Source organism: Giraffa tippelskirchi, chromosome 4, assembly GCF_054371585.1.
Source record: "Giraffa tippelskirchi isolate mGirTip1 chromosome 4, T2T-mGirTip1v1.2.pri, whole genome shotgun sequence".
In the NCBI taxonomy this organism is placed as follows: Eukaryota; Metazoa; Chordata; class Mammalia; order Artiodactyla; family Giraffidae; genus Giraffa; species Giraffa tippelskirchi.
In genome coordinates, this window is record NC_137278.1 from 139,079,346 (window position 1) to 139,098,464 (window position 19,119).

A 19,119-nucleotide genomic window follows, 5' to 3' on the forward strand; every position below is an offset into this window, starting at 1 on the left:
GAAGCCCAGGAGTGATGGCAATCTGCAAAAGGAAGTGCTGAGCTGTTTAAGAAGACTGACAGGGTCAGAAGATTTACTATTTACTGGAATGTAAGCAAAATACCGAGGGTGCTAGTTTCAGGTCTGAGATCAGATTTTACCCTACTTACAAGCTAATGAGTTAGACTGTTACTACCTCAAGGATGCCTGCAGAAGACACAAAAGATTTAATTCACCAGCATAGCAAACACCATGAGCACTGGCATGTTTGCATGAGTTTCTCCAGGTCCCAAGTCCCACAGGGATGATCTGATATGAGCCCAGGTGTAGGCACATGTGGTGGGTCTGGCTCACACCTGAGGAACACTGAACTTGGGAAATCCACTATTTTTACATCAAGCAATAAGCAAGCCTATGAATTGGGAGACTGGGATTGACATATATACACTACTATGTATAAAAAAGACAACCTACTATAAAGCACAGGGAACTCTACTCTGTGGTCGCTGGTGACCTACATGGGAAGGAAATTCAAAAAAAAGGCAGTATATATGTATATGTATGGCTGATTCACTTTGCTGAAAAGCAGAAACTGACACCGCAGTGTAAAACAATTATACTCCAATTTAAAAAAAAAGATATAAGTAAAAATCGAAAAAAAAAAAAACCTAGAATAGCCCAAGGCTTTTAAAAGAACTGGAAAGAAAAAAAAAACAAAAACAAAGCAAGCCTGCTCTTTAACACAGAGGAATACATTACCTTATCCTTCAAGACTGCTCACCACAAACCCAGCTATGAGAAATAAGACAGATAAACAGTGATCAGGGCCTTGCATTTTTGGCATAACTTGGTAAGATGTGTAGGAATGCAAGAGACCCATGGAGGACTGTCTCTCCCAACAACTGAAAACCAGAATTCTCTCAATGATGAAGAAGGGGAGTAAAATTAGGAAAAGATGAAGGGATACTGGCCATGAAGTCAAATATGGAAATACTGTATAAAAACAAACATGGATGTAAAAGTGTGTGTCCAGATCTTGGCTATAAAAAAACACTCTCCACTAAAGAGAACCTGTGTTCCTTAGAGAAACTGCTGACTTGAGGGCTGGGGCAGGGAAAGTATAAGAAGGACCTAGAACATCTTTCAGCAGAAAGTAAAGAAATAATCCAAAAAATGAGGTGATAAGTCAAAACAACTCAGATGATCTTAATTTGGGCAATGAATTCATATATAATACCGAAAGCATTAGTAACAAAAGGAAAAGGTGATACATTAAATTTAATCAAATTTTAACATCTTATACATCTAAAAAGGTCACAATCCACAAAGTGAAAAAACAACTTACAGAATGGGAGAAAATACTTACAAATTGTATATCTAAAAAGGATTTAATATCCAGAATATATAAAGGACTCCTAAAACTCAACAACAAAAAGACAAACAGCTCAACTTTTAAATAAACAAAAAAACTAAATAGACATTTCTTCAAAGAAGATACACAAATGGCCTATTGGCACACAACACATGAAATGCGTTGTTCATCATTACTAGTCATTAGGGAAATGCAAATCAAAACCAGGAGATACCACTTTACACTTACCAGGATGGCAATAATAATAGTAATAATGGTGATGATTGATGATAATGATAGAAACATAATGAGTTGTTGGTGAGCATGCAGGAAAAACTTGGACTCTTGCACATTGCTGGCAGGGATGTAAAACAGTGCAGCTAATACGGAAAACAGTTTGGTGGTTCCTCAAAAAGCTAAATAAAGCATTACTATATGACCCAGCAATTCCGCTCCTGTGTATGTAACCAAGAGAACTGAAAACAGAGACTCAAAACAGAAACTTATATGTCAGTGTTCACTGCAGCATTATTCACAACAGCCAAACGGTAGAAACAACACAAACGTTCATCAGAGGATGAATGGAGAAACAAAATGTGGTATACACATACAAGGGAATATTATTCACCCATAAAAGGGACGTGGTTCTGATATATGCTACAACATACATCAGGCCTTGAAAATACTATGTCAAGTGACAGAAGCCAGATACAAAAGAATAAACATTGTATGAATGCAACTATACAAAATATCTAGAACAGGCATATTCCTAAATATAGAAACTAGAATGTTGGCTGCCAGGTGCTGGGGGTAAGGGGAAATAAGGAGCTTTTGCTTAACAGGTATGCAGTTCTGTTTGGGATGATGAAAAGTTTTGGAAATAGTTGAGATGGTTGCACAACACTGTAAATATAATTAATGCCAATGAATTGTATACCTGAAAACTATTACAATGGCATATTTCATGTCATGTATCAGTTCAGTTCACTTGCTCAGTTGTGTCCGACTCTTTGCGACCCCAAGAACCACAGCACGCCAGGCCACCCTGTCCATCACCAACTCCCGGAGTCCACCCAAACTCATGTCCATTGAGTCGGGTGATGCCATCCAACCATCTCATCCTCTGTCATCCCCTTCTTCTCTTGCCCTCAATCTTTAACAGCATGAAAGTCTTTTCCCATGAGTCAGCTCTTCACATGAGGTGGCCAAAGTACTGGAGTTTCAGCTTCAACATCAGTCCTTCCAATGAACACCCAGGACTGATTTCCTTTAGGATGGACTAGTTGGATCTCCTTGCAGTCCAAGGGACTCTCAAGAGTCTTCTCCAACACCACAGTTCAAAAGCATCAATTCTTCAGCGCTCAGCTTTCTTTATAGTCCAACTCTCACATCCATTCATGACCACTGGAAAAACCATAGCCTTGACTAGATGGACCTTTGTTGGCAAAGTAATGTCTCTCCTTTTTAATATACTGTCTAGGTTGGTCATAACTTTCCTTCCAAGGAGTAAGCATCTTTTAATTTCATGGCTTTTGCCACAAAATATTTTTTAAAAAAACACACAGAAGCTACTTTGAAGGGATTTGATGGCTAAATTCAGGCATCAAAATAATGATACCAACAGATTATAACACACTGAACAAAACAAGAATCTGCTGATACTGGGTAGGTCAAAAAGTTTTTTCAGGTTTTCCACATGATTTTACAGAAAAACCCAAACGAACTTTTTGGCCAACCCAATATAAACAAAGTTTTGTTTCTTATTTAAAGAGGGTAGCAGAGAGAAAGAAAGCTCTTCCTCAAAACAGAATGCCTACACAATATAGAAAGAAACATCTAATTATGAAATCACTCACTTAAAAGCATCTCATTACTAATTAAGTCAGGCAAGAAACATCAATGGATACTAAAAGTAGGGAGTGAAATGGGATGTAGAATGGCATGATCACATAGTTTCAAAGTATCTCCCCACAAAACACTAACTTTAAGGGAGGAAGCTGAATTCACAGTAAAGAAATTTTGCAGACCCCATCTTACTAAGACAACACCACCAAAAAAGGAACAAATCAACAACATCTGCAATCTAACAAAACACAAGAAAAAGACAGGATCACTTCAGAAACTGCAGCAGAAAAAAACAAAATGAATAACTTGGATCTAATCATGAACACCAGACAAACCTAAATTGAGAAATATTCTATAAAATGTCTGTCCTGTATTTATTTTGCCAAAAACAGCCATAAAAATCAAGGGAAGACTGAGGAACTGTTCCAGATTAAAGAAGTCTACAAAAATAGGACCTATGAAGTCAGATTAGATCTTTTTGCTACAAACTGCATCACTGGGGCGCTGTTGGAGACAAAAACAAAAGTACTGACAAGCATGGTGCTCCAAATTGCTCAGAATTGTTTTCTTACAAAAATATACAACTACTCCTGTTTATGGTTTATGATGCAGTGATTTTTCCCCCAGAACAATAGCTACTTTCCACTCACAAAGTCTTTTAGTAGGAACTCTTCAATGAGTCCATCTGATAGGGAACAACTTAAAGATAGCCAGGAAGACGCCAGCCAGTAAAAGCTGTAACTTTTGTGATAGTGTAAAATGTGAAATATTACTGAAGATGTCCAGACATCAGGTGAAGGTGTTGAAGTAGAAGCACTTTCTAGTCCATTATGCTGTCTCATTTTTCTTCATAAAAATTGTTTTGTTTTACATTTGTTTACTATCTATACTCTATACTAAAATGTAGGTTTCATGAAAGGAGTTTATTATCTCCAGAGGCTAGAAGAGTATCTGACATATACAAAGTACACAGTAAATACTTAACAAATGAATGACTATTCCATATAAAATTAACTCTATGTTCTGAGAAGAGAATATACCTTGCTTTTTTCCCCACCATAGTTAACTTTTAAAATTATTTTTTAACCATTAAAAAATAATTTTTAAAATGATTACTATGTAACAGTTCAGTATGTGTGTTCAGTAAAGGTCAGTAAAGTATGTGTTGCATGTGCTAAATCATTTAATCCTTTTTTTTCAATTGAAGTATAGTTGATTTACAATATTATGCTAGTTTCATGTGTACAACATAATGATTCAGAATTTTTTCAGTTTATATTTCACTACAGGTTACTTTAAGATAACAGGTGTAATTTCCTGTACTATACAGTATACAGTTGTTGCTTATCTATTTTGTACATAGTAGTTTGTATCTGTGAATCCCACACCCCTAATCTGTCCCTCTAACCGTCCCTCTCCCCTTTGGTAACCAGTTTGTTTTGCGTATCTGTAAATCTGTTTCTGTTTTATATACACAGCCATTTCTATTATTTGTTACATTCCACATAGAAGTGACATAGTATTTGTCACTTATTTGTCTCTTATTTCACTTAGCATAATATTTTCTAGGTCCATCCACATTGCTGCAAATGGCAGTATTTCATTCTTTGTCACAGCTGAGTAATATTGTGTATGTGTGTGTGTATACACCACATCTTCTTAATTCATTGTCTACTGATGGGCAATGGGGTTGCTTCCATGTCTTGGCTATTGTAAACAGTGCTTGTATGAGGTATATGCATATATCCAGAAAAAATCTGAAGAGAATACACTTGTTTTAATGTCCATGGTTCAGATAAGAAAACTGATCAACTAATGATCAATGGGAACCACCTGGTGGCTCAGTGGTTAAGACTCCACCTTTCCACTGGAAGGGGCATGGGTCTGATCCCTGGTCAGGAAACTAAAAGTCCCACATGCTGCGTGATATGGCTAAAAAATTTTTTCAATTTTAAAAAGTTTAAAAATAGAGAAATTAAAAAAAAAAACCACTAATGATCAATGAATTTCAAACAACAGAATAGAGTATAGGCAACATTCTCTGATCACAGAATAACTAGGATTACTATGTCAGAATCAGTATTAAATTACTATTAGTTACAACAGTACTTAAAGGAAATTTTAAAACTATACTTATGTTAATAGATAAGAAACACAAATAAATGTTCAAGTTAAAATTTTAGATTTTTAAAATGAAGCATGTTTGTTTTAGGTTTTTAGAAAGAAAACTGAAAACACCTATTAAAATTTAAAATATACATGTCCTTTGGCCCAGAAACTCCACTTTTGGCAATCTATCCCATGGGTACCAAAGTATTATTTCTTAAAGATATTATGTACTCAGATTTATTGCAACATTGTTTTGTACCAGAAACTGCATGAATATTCATCAACAGGTGAACAACTGAAATATCTAGTATATCCACATAATGGAATATTACTTGGAAATTCAAAAAACATTAAACCAAATAACTTGGAGGGACCTGAACAAGCCTCTGGAGAAAATCAACTTAGAGAGAAGTGTGTTTAAGTGTTAATTGCTCAGTTGTGTCTGACTCTTTGCAACCGCAGAGACTGGGGCCCACCAGGCTCCTCTGTCCATGGGATTTCCCAGGCAAGAATATTGGAGTGGGTTGGCATTTCCTACTCCAGGAGATCTTTCCGACCTAGGGATCGAACCAGGGTCTCGCACGTTGCAGGGTTCTCCTGCATTGCAGGCAGATTCTTTACCATCTGAGTCACCAGGGAAACTGACCTCATTAACAAAAATCAAATACCCCAAATGTCCTTGAATATAGAGAAAATTAGGTTGGTGCAAAAGTAACTTTGGTTTTGTGTTGTTGAAATTTGACATCTGATATTAGAATACACTCTTAAATAAATGTAGTTATGTTATAAATGATTTTAACATGCATTTCTTGCTTTATGTTTTTTTTGCTAATGACTTTATCATTTGCAGTTTGTTTTAACTATGGAAATGATGTTAGACAAAAAGCAAATTTGAGCAAATTTCTTACTCGAGTTCAGAATTGGTCAGAAAGCAGAGACGACTCACAACATCAACAATGCATCTGGCCAGGATGATTTAAGAAATTTTGCAAATGAGATGAGAGCCTTGAAGATGACGAGTCCAGTGGCCGGGCATCAGAAGTTGAGAACGACCAAAGCTGATCCTCTAAAACTACACAAGATGTCGTCCAAGAACTCAATGTCAACCATTCTATGGTCGTTTGGCATGTGAAGCAAATTGGAAAAGTGAAAAAGCTAGGTAAGTGGGTACCTTGTGAGCTGACCAAAAATTAAAAAAAAAAGTGTTTTGAAGTGTCATCTTCTCTTATTCTACACAACAATGATCCATTTTTGGATCGGGACATGCAACAAAAAGCAGACTGTATATGACAACCAGTGATGATCAGCTCAGTGACTGGACCAAGAAGCTCCAAAGCACTTCCCAAAGCCAAACTTGTACCAAAGAAGGACATCATCATTGGCTGGCAGTCTGCTGCCCATCTGATCCGCCACAGCTTTCTGAATCTTGGTGAAACCATTATATCTAAAAAGTATGCCCAGCAAATCAATGAGATGCATTTAAAACTGCAACGCCTGCAGTCAGCATTGGTCAACAGTAAGGGCCCAATTCTTCTCCACAACACCTGATTGCACGTCACACAACCAACACTTCAAAAGTTGAATGAAATGGGCTATGAGATTTCGTTTGCCTCATCTTCCATATTCACCTGATCTCGCACCAACCAACTACCACTTCTTCAAGCATCTCCACAACTTTTTGCAGGGAAAACACTTCTACAACCATTAGGAGGCAGAAAATGCTTTCCAAGAGTCTGCTGAATCCCAAAGTATGGATTTTTATGCTATAGGAATAAACAAACTTACTTCTCATTGACAATAACATGTTGATTGTAATGGTTTCTATTTTCATTAATAAAGATGTGTTTGAGCCTAGTTATAATGACTTAAAATTCACAGTCCAAAACCACAATTATATTTGCACCAACCTAACAGAACATAAGGGGATGACAGAGGATGAGATGGCTGGATGGCATCACTGACTCGATGGACGTGGGTTTGGGTGGACTCCGGGAGTTGGTGATGGACAGGGAGGCCTGGCGTGCTGCAGTTCATGGGGTTGCAAAGAGTCAGACACGATTGAGTGACTGAACTGAACTGAAGAGAACATATACCAAGCTACTAACACTGTTATGAAGACTGGGGAGTCACATATACAATTTTACTTCATTTATGTAAAATTATCCACAGGTACAGGGGGAAAAATGCTAAAAAAAGAAACGAAGAAAGAAGAAAGACAGAAATAGCTCAGTTGGTAAAGAATATGCCTGCCATGCAGGAGACCCAGGTTCAATTCCTGGATTGGGAAGATTTCTTAGAGATGGAAATGGCAATCCACTTCAGTATTCTTGCCTAGGAAACCCCATGGTCAGAGGAGCCTGGTGGTCTACAGTTCATGTGGTCACAAAGAGTAGGACATGACTGAGCGACTAAGCATAGTACCATAGTACACAGTAAAATGATCCAAGAGCTGGTTCTTTGGGGAGAAATAAACCATTATAAACCATTAGCTAATCTAATAAAAACTTGTATGTTTTTTTTTAATTTTGTTTTTTATATTTAGGTCTTTATTACATCAGATTATTTATGTTCACATGCCAGGATTCCAATTTTATGTTTTTCTCTCCTGAATGGAGAGCAATTTTCCCAGTACTATTTATTAAACAGTTCATTCTTTCTGCATTTGATTTGTAATACTACTATTGCTATACCCTAAACTCCTAGACATATCTAGGTTTGCTTCCAGACTTCCTACTCTGTTTCACCGTTCACATTACTACAGCTTTGTTCTGATACATGATCTATTGAGTCTTCACATCCTTTCAATGCTATTTTTGTTATTTGGCTTCTTCCTGTTAATTTTAGAATCAGTTTACCAACTCCTATGCAAACAAACAAATAAAAAAAAACAAATGTGGAATTTAGAATGGAACTATATATTCACACCTGAATTTGAAGACAACTGACACATTCGTGATGTTTGTTTCTTGCCATCCAATGATGTTGTACTGCTCCTTTTATTCAGGACCTTAAAAATGTTCTTTAGAAATGACTTGTAATTTCATCCAACTAGGTCTCACACACTTTCATTAAATTTCATTTTTATTACTTCTTAATAGTTTTTATGCTATAGTGTTTTTAAATTACGTTGTCTAATTTATTCTGCTGATACTTGATGTTATTATATTGAACTTTGCTAATTTCCCAATAATTCTAAGTGTTTATAGACTCTCTTGGATCTTCTGCATGGATAATTCTATAATCTGTAAAGAAATTCTATTTCTTTCATTGTAACTCTTAACCTTCATTTTCCTTGTCTCAGTAGAGGGGGGCTGAAAGCATTATTACCATAATGAATAGAAGCAGTGAGAATAGGCATTATTGCTTTGCTCTGGTTTTAAGGCGAATGCTTCTAACTTTACCATTCAGTATAGCAAATGCCTGTTTATTAGATACAGGAAATTTTCTTCTCTTCCTGGCTGAAGTTATATACTAAGTGTTAAATTTTATCAAAGTATTTTTCAACATCTATTATCTCTGTTGCTTCTTTTGAGAGAAGCAGTCTGCCATGAACTCTGAATGTCCTTGTGCAACCCTGCCATAGGTATCAAACTGAAAGGCCTAACCATCCACTGATAAAGAAGAGTTTTTGTAATTGGTCAACAGACAGTTCAACAGATCAAGCTGACCACAGTTTAATTACCGTGTGACTGCTTACTCCCCAGGAAAGGATGGCTTGCTTCCTGACTGCAACAAAAGGTATCTACCTTAACTCTGAGTTTCTCAGTTACAGTGCATCCCACTGTGTGCAGAGCCACCAACTCTGCCCATCATATCACCCTGTGGAACTTGGGGACAGGGAACCAACACTGCCATGCTGATGCTTCTGCTGACTACTGGGCTGTAATAATTGCCCCCTGAATCCAGCTGTCTACTTCTGGCACCTATGAAGTTGTGGCAGTTACTCCTTGCCATTCTCCATGAGTTTGTGATTCTTCTCTGACAGGCTGTAAGAGATCTTTAAAAGGATCCTTTACAACCTCCAACACTATCAGAGTCAAGTTATACAAGAAAGCAACTATTAACCCAGTTAAATCTATCCATCCTTCCAACTATTCTATCAAATGTCTCTGTAAGTAACCAAAGCTAACAATGATTGAGGTCCTTCCAAAATATGTTTTCCCAACAGAACTTAATTGATCAAAATAAAGCAACTATGAGATGCTTTATAATAGAAGATAATTTGTAACAACTCAAATATTTTCAAGAAGGATACTTCTGGAAAAAAAATGCCTTACTTTCTAATTAAGTAAATAGATACCTTATAATCCACATGACTTATTAAGAATAATTTAATAATCAGAAAAGAATAAGCAGTAGTTTAAATATTTTTATTATTATGAAATGCCCAGAGATAAGAATGCTAGCTTACTAGTGCCATTAATATTATATTACACAGTCACAAAAAGATTATAATACTAGCTGCTTCTGAAATTTTAAATCCTATTTAATATTTCATCTATGTGTCTTAAGGTGAGATTTCAACAGGAGACATTTCAATGAGGAAAATATCAAAGTAATTATATTATTATTTTTATCATTTTACCTGTATTCAGGCTGTCGGCTTGCAGAATGATCATCTCTCGTCCACCTATAGCCAGATTCATCCTGTAACAGAAAAATGTTACTTAAATATTAATTGACATTATTTTGGTCAAATAGAGTATCTATTTGTATCTAACAACATTACTGGAAACTAGTCTCAAGACCAAAATAATATGAGGGAAAAAATACCTTTCTAAGTTTCTCTGAGCTTCAAAGGCATGAAAAAGAAAACAAGATACAACAAGTCATCCATTTCAAACAACTAATTTGGTAGACTGAGAACCTGTGGTACTTATTTATCTCTATTAAAATACTTAAAAGCATTTCTTCGGTGGGCCCAAACAACGTTATTGCCAAAAACACATGCCATCATTCACAATATAGAAAGTCTGTTCAAGAACAAAGGTTCAATTTAAATTCAAACACACATTTCTTAATCTTTCATTTTATTTTCTTCCTCTGTCAAGTTTGCTCAGCAATTTTCATCTTCAAGCCTAATGAAGAAACCATCACTTTCCCATTTTTCTTGTTGGTTTCCTTTTCTCATCCTACCTCCCATTAAAAACTACAATTGGAAACAATATAATAAGAAATCAACACTATATTAGATAAACTATATTAGACCAAGATGCTTAAAATCTTGTTTAAAATTAAGCTAAGCTTAAAATTTTAAAAAGTAGCACACTTTGTCCTCTGAAACAGACAAGTTGGAAGAGGTACATATAAAGGAACCACATAGTTAATCCACACTCCATTACTTTAAAATTATACATACAACAAGGGACAATCAGTCCTCCATATCCACAGGTTCCACATTAGCAGATTCAACAAATCACATTTAAAAATATGGGGAAAGGGTGGAATTCAGAAAGTTTCAAAAAGCAAAGCTTGAATTTGCCGCGTGCTAGCAACTACTTACATAGCACTATGTTGCATTAAGTATCACAAATAATCTAGAGATGACTTAAAACATATGGAGGATGTGCATAGATTATATGCATATATTATGCCTTTTTATATAAGAGATTTGAGCATCCTTGGGTTTTGGTATACTGGGGGTCCTGGAACCAATCCCTTGATATCAATGGACAACTGTAACATGTGCATTACCTACAATCAGAAACAATGATTCAGCTAAAATAAATACTATCTTCATTTTCCTCTTTAGCATCACATACCACACTTAAAGAAGTAAAATGTATTCATCATTTTTCCTCCCAACATTAAACTAAAGAAAAAAGTCAACAGCTATAATATCACATTGGATCTAGTAAGTAGTTTGCTTTATATTAACTGAAGTCTAGGTAAGAATTAGTGTCATGAGAATCCTAAGGATCTCAAGTGGGTTTATTTGTTTGAAGAATATTACATGAGAAAATGTGTAAAGAATGAACAATTCAATTAGTAACAATAACAGTAAAAAATATTATCAAGGCACTATTATGTTTCAAATACAATTTGGTCCACTGAATCCAAAATTCCCTGTCTACACTAAACAGCCACAGGGTTTTCATGAGGTAACAACTGTTTATCCAAAGGCTAAACTGCTTCTCTTTCAGACTATCTGAAAGAATGACTCTGGTTGCAAAATTCAGTATTTCTAAAATAGAGATAATGCATAATGTTTACTTTTCAATATTGAACCCTTCCTCCTAAAGGAAAAGCATGACATTTAAAAGTGAACAAAATAAAAATCAATTCTGTTGAGGCCTAAGGAAGCTGTAACACTCAAAACTTAAAAAGAAACACAAGAAAACACTGAAAAGTCTCACTGTCACTTTAGAATTGTCAAGGATCATACAACGTAGTAGTAAGAGAACTGGACTCCCATACATATTAATCCTGGGTAAATAACCTTACCTCCATTTCTTCAGGCATAAAGTATGGAAACTAATTTCAAAGGCTACTGTGAGGTCAAATTTTATTACAAGCAATGACTGAATATGTCATTAATTACGATATTACATGGTAGGAAAGGGGAAAAACGAGAAAATGTAGGAAAATGGTTCAGCAGAAGAATGATATAAACATGCAAGTTATGTCAAAGGAAATGCATCAAGGAATAGTTTAATCAAGTCCAAAACATTAAATATATGTTTCTAGATTAAAGATGATTAAGAAAAAAACATAATAGCAATAGTAGCTAACATTTTAAAAAGGATTATAGGAAAGGCAATGTTTGGAGAGCTTTCTAATCTGAGGTAAGAAGTAGACTTTAATAATAACTGTAACAAAATGAGACTGAGTCTCAACGACCTTAACCCAGCCTCACCCACAGCATTTCACCATGATGAAAATAACATAATTTTAACTGGGCACATTCAGTAACAGAAGATAACTACCTGCTTATCACTTGAAAGTGAAAGTGTAAGTTGCTCAGTTGTGTCCGACTCTTTGCGACCCCATGGACTATACATTCCATGGAATTCTCCAGGCCAGAATACTGGAGTGCATAGCCTTTCCCTTCTCCAGGAGATCGTCCCAACCCAGGGATCGATCCCAGGTCTCCCGCACTGCAGGCGGATTCTTACTGAATACAAAAGCAATAGGAAAGATTACCTTTATCTGGTTCTACAAATCCTCGCCAACTGAGAGGATAAAAAAGCAGGCAAGTTGGCATCAATGTCATTAAACCTAAGACAGAGCTATCCAGAGAGCTTACCCACTTTGTCCAGCACCCCAAGATTGACTACCAGATCCCATTTGACAGCTCCAGCAGGCAATTCAACAGAGCATCAAGCAGGAAGTGTTTATTCAACTACCTTCATGGCCAGTCACATAAATTCCAAAAATTACATGATTCTTAAACTTATAAAAAACAACAATTAGTACATGGGGGAAATTTACATACTCCTCTGTGAGGTGGACCACTTCTTCGATCATGAGAAAAACTGCGGCCCTCGTCATAGTCTCGGTAATCAACATGACTGTAATATCTATTGTAGCTTCCTTCACCAGGTCTGTCTAGCAGTGGTGGTTTCTTTGGCACAACATTAACTACTCTACGGTAGCCATCCTAAAACAGACAAAAAGAAATATATAAAAATCACTAACTTCTCTATTTGGTTTTGGAAAGGTTTTTTAAAAAGCATAGGAGTTATTCTTAATCAAATAGAGTAACTGTATAAACAAACAAAAATGCATTAATGAAATAACATGAATAATAACTAATAGTAAGGTCTTCACATGAATTAAAGGAAATGAAACTGTTCAATGAGAAAGCCAGGTGTTTAAAAGTAACATGCAGCAATGCAAAAAACCAATCATAAGTAAAAGAAAAAATACAATATTATTAATAAAAAATAAACTATGAAAGGGAGAATGTTACAGTAGCTCTAATCCCTAGATGTCCAGGTATTTTAGAAGTAAAACCATTTAAGATAGCACACATCTTTTGTTTACTGTGTCTGAAGTTTATTGGCCAGAAAAAATAAAAAGGTTTTTACACATAACCAACCGCAAATAAGGAGATAATGCTGAGCTACAAAGATCTAGAGGATACATTTTGCTATTTCTAAAACAGCACTTTAGAGAAGAGCCTGTGACATCATGAGTTTGGAAGCAAAATAAAACTCGATACAAAAGCTGAACTAATTTTCAAAGTAATATGTTAATGTTTTAAAGTTGAGCTGAACGGATTCTTAATGGGAGCTGGGAAACTGAATAGAGGGAGAATAACACCTATCTTAGACTAGAAGCTGCTGTAAAATAAAAATGATTATCAAAAAGAAGAACCAGAGAGCTACAGAAATGCATCTCTAAATGATCTGGTCTTGAGCACTCATGCTATGTCTATCAATATCAGATGAGGCCTATGTGAAAGAAATTGGCAAGCTACCCAAGTATAAGATATGACCACTATGAATTAACTAACTTGACAAAATGAAAAACTCATAGTGCCTAACATTCGGGAGTGGTAATTTTACTATTTAAGTCTCATTTTCATTATCTGAACAATGACATTAATACTAGTAACCACATCATGAAGTTGTGAGGGCTAAACAAAAACCAAACTGTAAAACACTCAGCACAGCAGGACACACTGATGCTGCTGCTAAATCGCTTCAGTCGTGTCCGACTCTGTGCCATCGCCTTCTCCTAAGTACTCAAAAAATGTTTGCTATTTTGATTACTATTTTTGCAAGTCTAAGTGAAACACTAAATTCCTCAAAGTGGCTATTTCCTTAAACTGCTTCTTAGCATTAATAACTACAACTATTCATTAACTATTAAATAGCTATAAGATAGCTATTTAAATATATAAAACTATTTTAGTAGCTATTAAATAACTACATTCATGACAATTTCCCAATGGGTAGGAAATTTGTCAATGTGCCACAAAAAAACAGTTCATATCCATTTGAGAATTAAAATAAACTAAGCAATTTTTTCCCATGGGGATGGTTTCCTTTAGTATGTAACATATTAAATTGCAATATACATTCTGTATGATTACATAAAATATAGTATACACAAATGAATTTAGTGACTTTTTCTTCTTAACACTATCTTTCAGAGATTTCAATTAAATCTAAGCAAATATCGAGCTTAAAAAAAACTGTCACTAAGCCAAAATTTACAGCATCTTCTAATTTAAATTTTGTTGCACATAAAATCAAAACCACTGATTTCTCCAATTGTGGGAAACCATAAAATTCAATTACACAATACTCGTTTGTTCCTACCAAATAATAAATGAAAATAATCAATCCAAAGTTGTTAATAAGAAAAAATCTGCTAATGACAGTTCTTGTATCTAGCAATGAAGATGAAATTGCCGTTTCCTTTATGTTTTGAGAAAGTGTACAAATATATACATTATACCATCCCTCTGGTGGTGTCACACTGAGTAATTCTCACAAACACACAGGATTATGAGAGCCACAGGGAGAAAAAGCTGAGCACTTATTTATTGGTAACTTATCTTGTAATCTTTAAGAGCAGTAAAGCAAGACAATGACCAGAACTCTGGGATTAAGGATGCTACCTCCTGGAGGTCTAGAGGAAATCACAGGAGAGTCCTAGAGAAAGGTCTTTGAAGATAAGGAGGATTGTTCTGCATGCAGAACAGTGTCCTGCTAATGCTGACATGTCAGCTAGACTGGTTAAATTAAGAGCAGGAGAAAGACCAAGCAAGGAAAAGAGAATGAGTAAGATTAAATTCCAAGAGACATTTCGGAGAAAGCAGTAAAACATGGTTCCCACAAATCCCCTCTTCTTGTTTTAATGAATGTTCCTTTGACCTTCTTGTCAGAATAGCGTTAGCATCACCTCAGTGCGGGTGAGTAAAGAAAATAAGGCAATCAATGTTCTGAACATGAGAAAACATGCTATCACAGTCTGTGATCGAATCCAAACAGCACGCTGATTTTCACCGAGCCATGAAACTGCAGCTTCCAAAGCTGCAAGTCAAGATAAAATCATTTGATCAGTTTCCACTGTTCAGTAAAGTCAGAAGTTATATTAGTCATAAGAGTCTGTACTTAGTTGGCAGTTTTTAAGGAAATAGAAATGGCAGTGGCAGCAGCTGCTGCAATAGCAGCTGCCATGGTAACAGCTATTATGGAAACAATTAGAGTACCTAAAAAACATTTTTTACCCCAAACTAGATTGGATAGAGTTTGAGCAATTTGTGCTAAGTGAGAACCACCACACCAGGGTCAATTTAATAGAAAGGGTAAAGTTATAAGCAAGTGCAAAGATGTATGGTCTGGTAGTGCAGATATTAACGTGGACATTCATGTCTGTAAAGTTCCAAACAAAATGATTACTGTTAAAGATTCCAGGGCCCCGTTGCAAAACCCGTGAGAAAAAAGGAAGCACAAGACGATGCCACATGACGATCTTAGTAGGAGAGTACTATAACGGTGCAAATTTTAAATGGAGTACAAGTCCTATAAATCCGGGATTCCATAAAGGATCAGATTTATTATAGTGAAAGAGAAAAGACCAATTCCAAATCTGACCATGCCAAGTTTTGTTACTATCTTGAACCAATAATCCTTGGGGACCCCAATTTTCTATTGTATAATTATCGATCAGGAGGAGTTGTGTGGAAAAATTGTGAGATCCGCAAACATGCCAATTAAATCCATCAAACAGTCCCATATCAATCCACGCGTGAATACATAATGGGATTGATGGTTTAGTGTGAGACATCCCAGATGCTAAGTTTTCTTGGAAACCAGAAGTAAACACAAAGGTCTGACGTTTAATGGTAAAGATTCGAGATTGTTTTGGGGACTATGCCAAAGCCTTTGACTGTGTGGATCACAATAAACTGTGGAAAATTCTGAAAGAGATGGGAATACCAGACCATCTGACCTGTCTCTTGAGAAACCTGTATGCAGGTCAGGAAGCAACAGTTACAACTGAACATGGAACAACAGACTGGTTCCAAATAGGAAAAGGAGTACGTCAAGGCTGTATATTGTCACCCTGCTTATTTAACTTATATGCAGAGTACATCATGAGAAACGCTGGGCTGGAAGAAACACAAGTTGGAATCAAGATTGCTGGGAGAAATATCAATAACCTCAGATATGCAGATGACACCACCCTTATGGCAGAAAGTGAAGAAGAACTAAAGAGCCTCTTGATGAAAGTGAAAGAGGAGAGTGAAAAAGTTGGCTTAAAGCTCAACGTTCAGAAAACTAAGATCATGGCATCTGGTCCCATTACTTCATGGGAAATAGATGGGGAAACAGTGGAAACAGTGGCTGACTTTATTTTGGGGGGCTCCAAAATCATTGCTGATGGTGATTGCCGCCATGGAATTAAAAGACGCTTACTCCTTGGAAGGAAGGTTATGACCAACCTAGATAGCATATTTAAAAGCAGAGACATTACTTTGCCAACAAAAGTCCGTCTAGTCAAGGCTATGGTTTTTCCAGTGGTCATGTATGGATGTGAGAGTTGGACGGTGAAGAAAGCTGAGCACCGAAGAATTGATGCTTTTGAACTGTGGTGTTGGAGAAGACTCTTGAAAGTCCCTTGGACTGCAAGGAGATCCAACCAGTCCATCCTAAAGGAGATGAGTCCTGGGTGTTCACTGGAAGGACTGATGTTGAAGCTGAAATTCCAATACTCTGGCCACCTCATGCGAAGAGTTGACTCATTGGAAAAGTCCCTAATGCTGGGAAGGATTGGGGGCAGGAGGAGAAGGGGACGACAGAGGATGAGATGGTTGGATGGCATCACTGACTTGATGGACATGGGTTTGGGTAAACTCCGGGAGTTGGTGATGGACAGGGAGGCCTGGAGTGCTGCGATTCATGGGGTTGCAAAGAGTCGGACACGACTGAGCGACTGAACTGACTGATTATATTATTCATATACCACTGAATGCTGGTATAAGCACGTATCTGTGCACTTGTTCAATTAGCTATGCAGAAGGGTAGATGTGAACCATTAATGGTCCAAGGAGAATCTAAGGTGTGCATAGGTAACATTCTCCCCTAGTAATGGTGGAATCATTGGTAGAAATAATAATTTCTGGATATTCCCATGTAACAACAGACAACAAAGGGGGGGTCATTAAGTGAGCCCAGTATGTATAGTTATTGTTAAGTAGTATATGAGCAGGAACCCTAGTGAAAAACAGAAGTAAAAAACTAACCCAAAACAGCCATACCTTACGGGCACAGTTAGCAGTTAAATGGCTAAAAGGGAAAGCAACGTATTTTCAGGAGTAATAGGTGTGCCACTATTAACAAGAGCTATTTCAGCTCTTAAAGAAAGATGTTTAATATCACCCCACATTATGTCAGCAGCTGGTAAATGATTATTCCTCAGTCTTTTAGGAAGAGGTAGGAAGGGTATGCCTTCCTGGTATGCCAGGAAGAGTCATCTGGGTGGTCAATAGATGAAACTCCAGTAATGGATCCTGAAGTCCTCGGTGCCAACTCATGATAAAGTTTCACGCAACGGGCAGGGATCCAAAGTGGACCTGATGGAGATAAAACAGCAGCATATCCCCTTCCCTATGTTAGTAATTTAACAAGTCCTTGCCAAATAGGAGAGGGTGGTTGTTAAAAAGTACCAGAGGGAATTCTTGTGATAGTGGAGTAGCAAAATGTCTAGTAACAGCAGCTGATTGTGAAGAATTTTGGGAAACTGACAAGTGATTAGGAGTGAATAAGGCAATATATAATCATTCCCTAGGAGGGGTTAATTCTTTCCTTTTCAGTTTATTTAAAAATAATTTCAGTAGCCCTTTTGCACATTCAATAATGGATTGTCCAGTAAGGTTGTGAGGAATACCTGTGATATGCTTAATATCCCATAGATGAAAGAAACCCCTAAGTTTGTGTGACGTATATGCTGCAGCATTATCAGTTTTAATGGTTTGAGGTGTCCTAGAAGAGCAAAACATTCAAGAAGGTGAGCTTGCACATGATGTGCCTGTTCTCCATGCTGCGCGGTAGCCCATAAAAAGCCTGAAAAAGTATCAACAGTTACATGAACAAAGTGACATGGTTTAAACGGAGGGTAATGAGTCACATCCATCTGCTATAACTCATTAGAAGAAAGACCACCAGGGTTATAACGCCAGCTTCTGGGAGAGAAGTGGTTAATAACTGACATGTGGGACAGGTACTAACAATCTTTTTGGCTTCCTGTAAGGTTAGAGCAAATTGTTTTATGTAGCGCCTTGGCACCCTGGTGGAAGAATTGATGTGACTGAAAGGCAGCAGTAAACGATGACCCTATAAGGTGAAGAGATGAGTCAGCTTGTTCATTTCCAAAAGTGAGAGCTCCGGGAAATTGTGTACATCCTCCAATATGAGCTATGAAAAAAGGATGCTGTCGTTTAGTTAAAAGAGTTTGAATAGAAACAAAGAGGGAAAGTAATGGTTTATCGATTGAAGTATTTAAAATAGAATCGGGCAATTGTTGAATGATATTAACAACATAAAAGAAATCTGTTAAGAGAGTAAAGTTTGCAAGGTGTGCAATGCAAGCAAGATAGCAGCTAATTCAGCTGGTGAAATTTGGTAGCTGATAAAGATCTTTATCCAGTCCTGATGTTTCCTTCCAGGTCACTATTCCTCAAGTTTGACTGTCATCTATATAGGGGGTAAGCACATTAGGGACAGGATGTCTAAAGATAATAGGATGTAAAGAAAAGGGCACTAATTTTAAAACAGAAATTCTTTTATCCATCAGCAAGTTGTAAATAAATTCCCCTGTAAAATCTGATATGGCAATTTGAAATTGTTCATTAGTTTGATATAATGATTCCACATTTT

At 36.6% G+C, this 19,119-nt stretch overlaps 1 protein-coding gene across 16 annotated transcripts in view; it reads right to left on the bottom strand.

Annotated features, from left to right (window-relative positions):
* PPHLN1 (periphilin 1) overlaps positions 1–19,119 on the bottom strand; it is a 164,152-nt gene that overhangs the window by 110,967 nt on the left and 34,066 nt on the right. For 10 of the 16 annotated variants that reach the window (XM_081593683.1, XM_081593685.1, XM_081593678.1 and 7 more), the window contains 2 exons: positions 12,720–12,884; positions 9,870–9,931 (listed from right to left, as the gene is read on the bottom strand). In XM_081593683.1, the coding sequence (XP_081449809.1) occupies positions 9,870–9,931; positions 12,720–12,884 (227 nt within the window). The remainder of the gene's footprint in view (positions 1–9,869; positions 9,932–12,719; positions 12,885–19,119) is intronic. The other 6 variants (XM_081593692.1, XM_081593689.1, XM_081593690.1 and 3 more) reach the window with 1 other exon arrangement.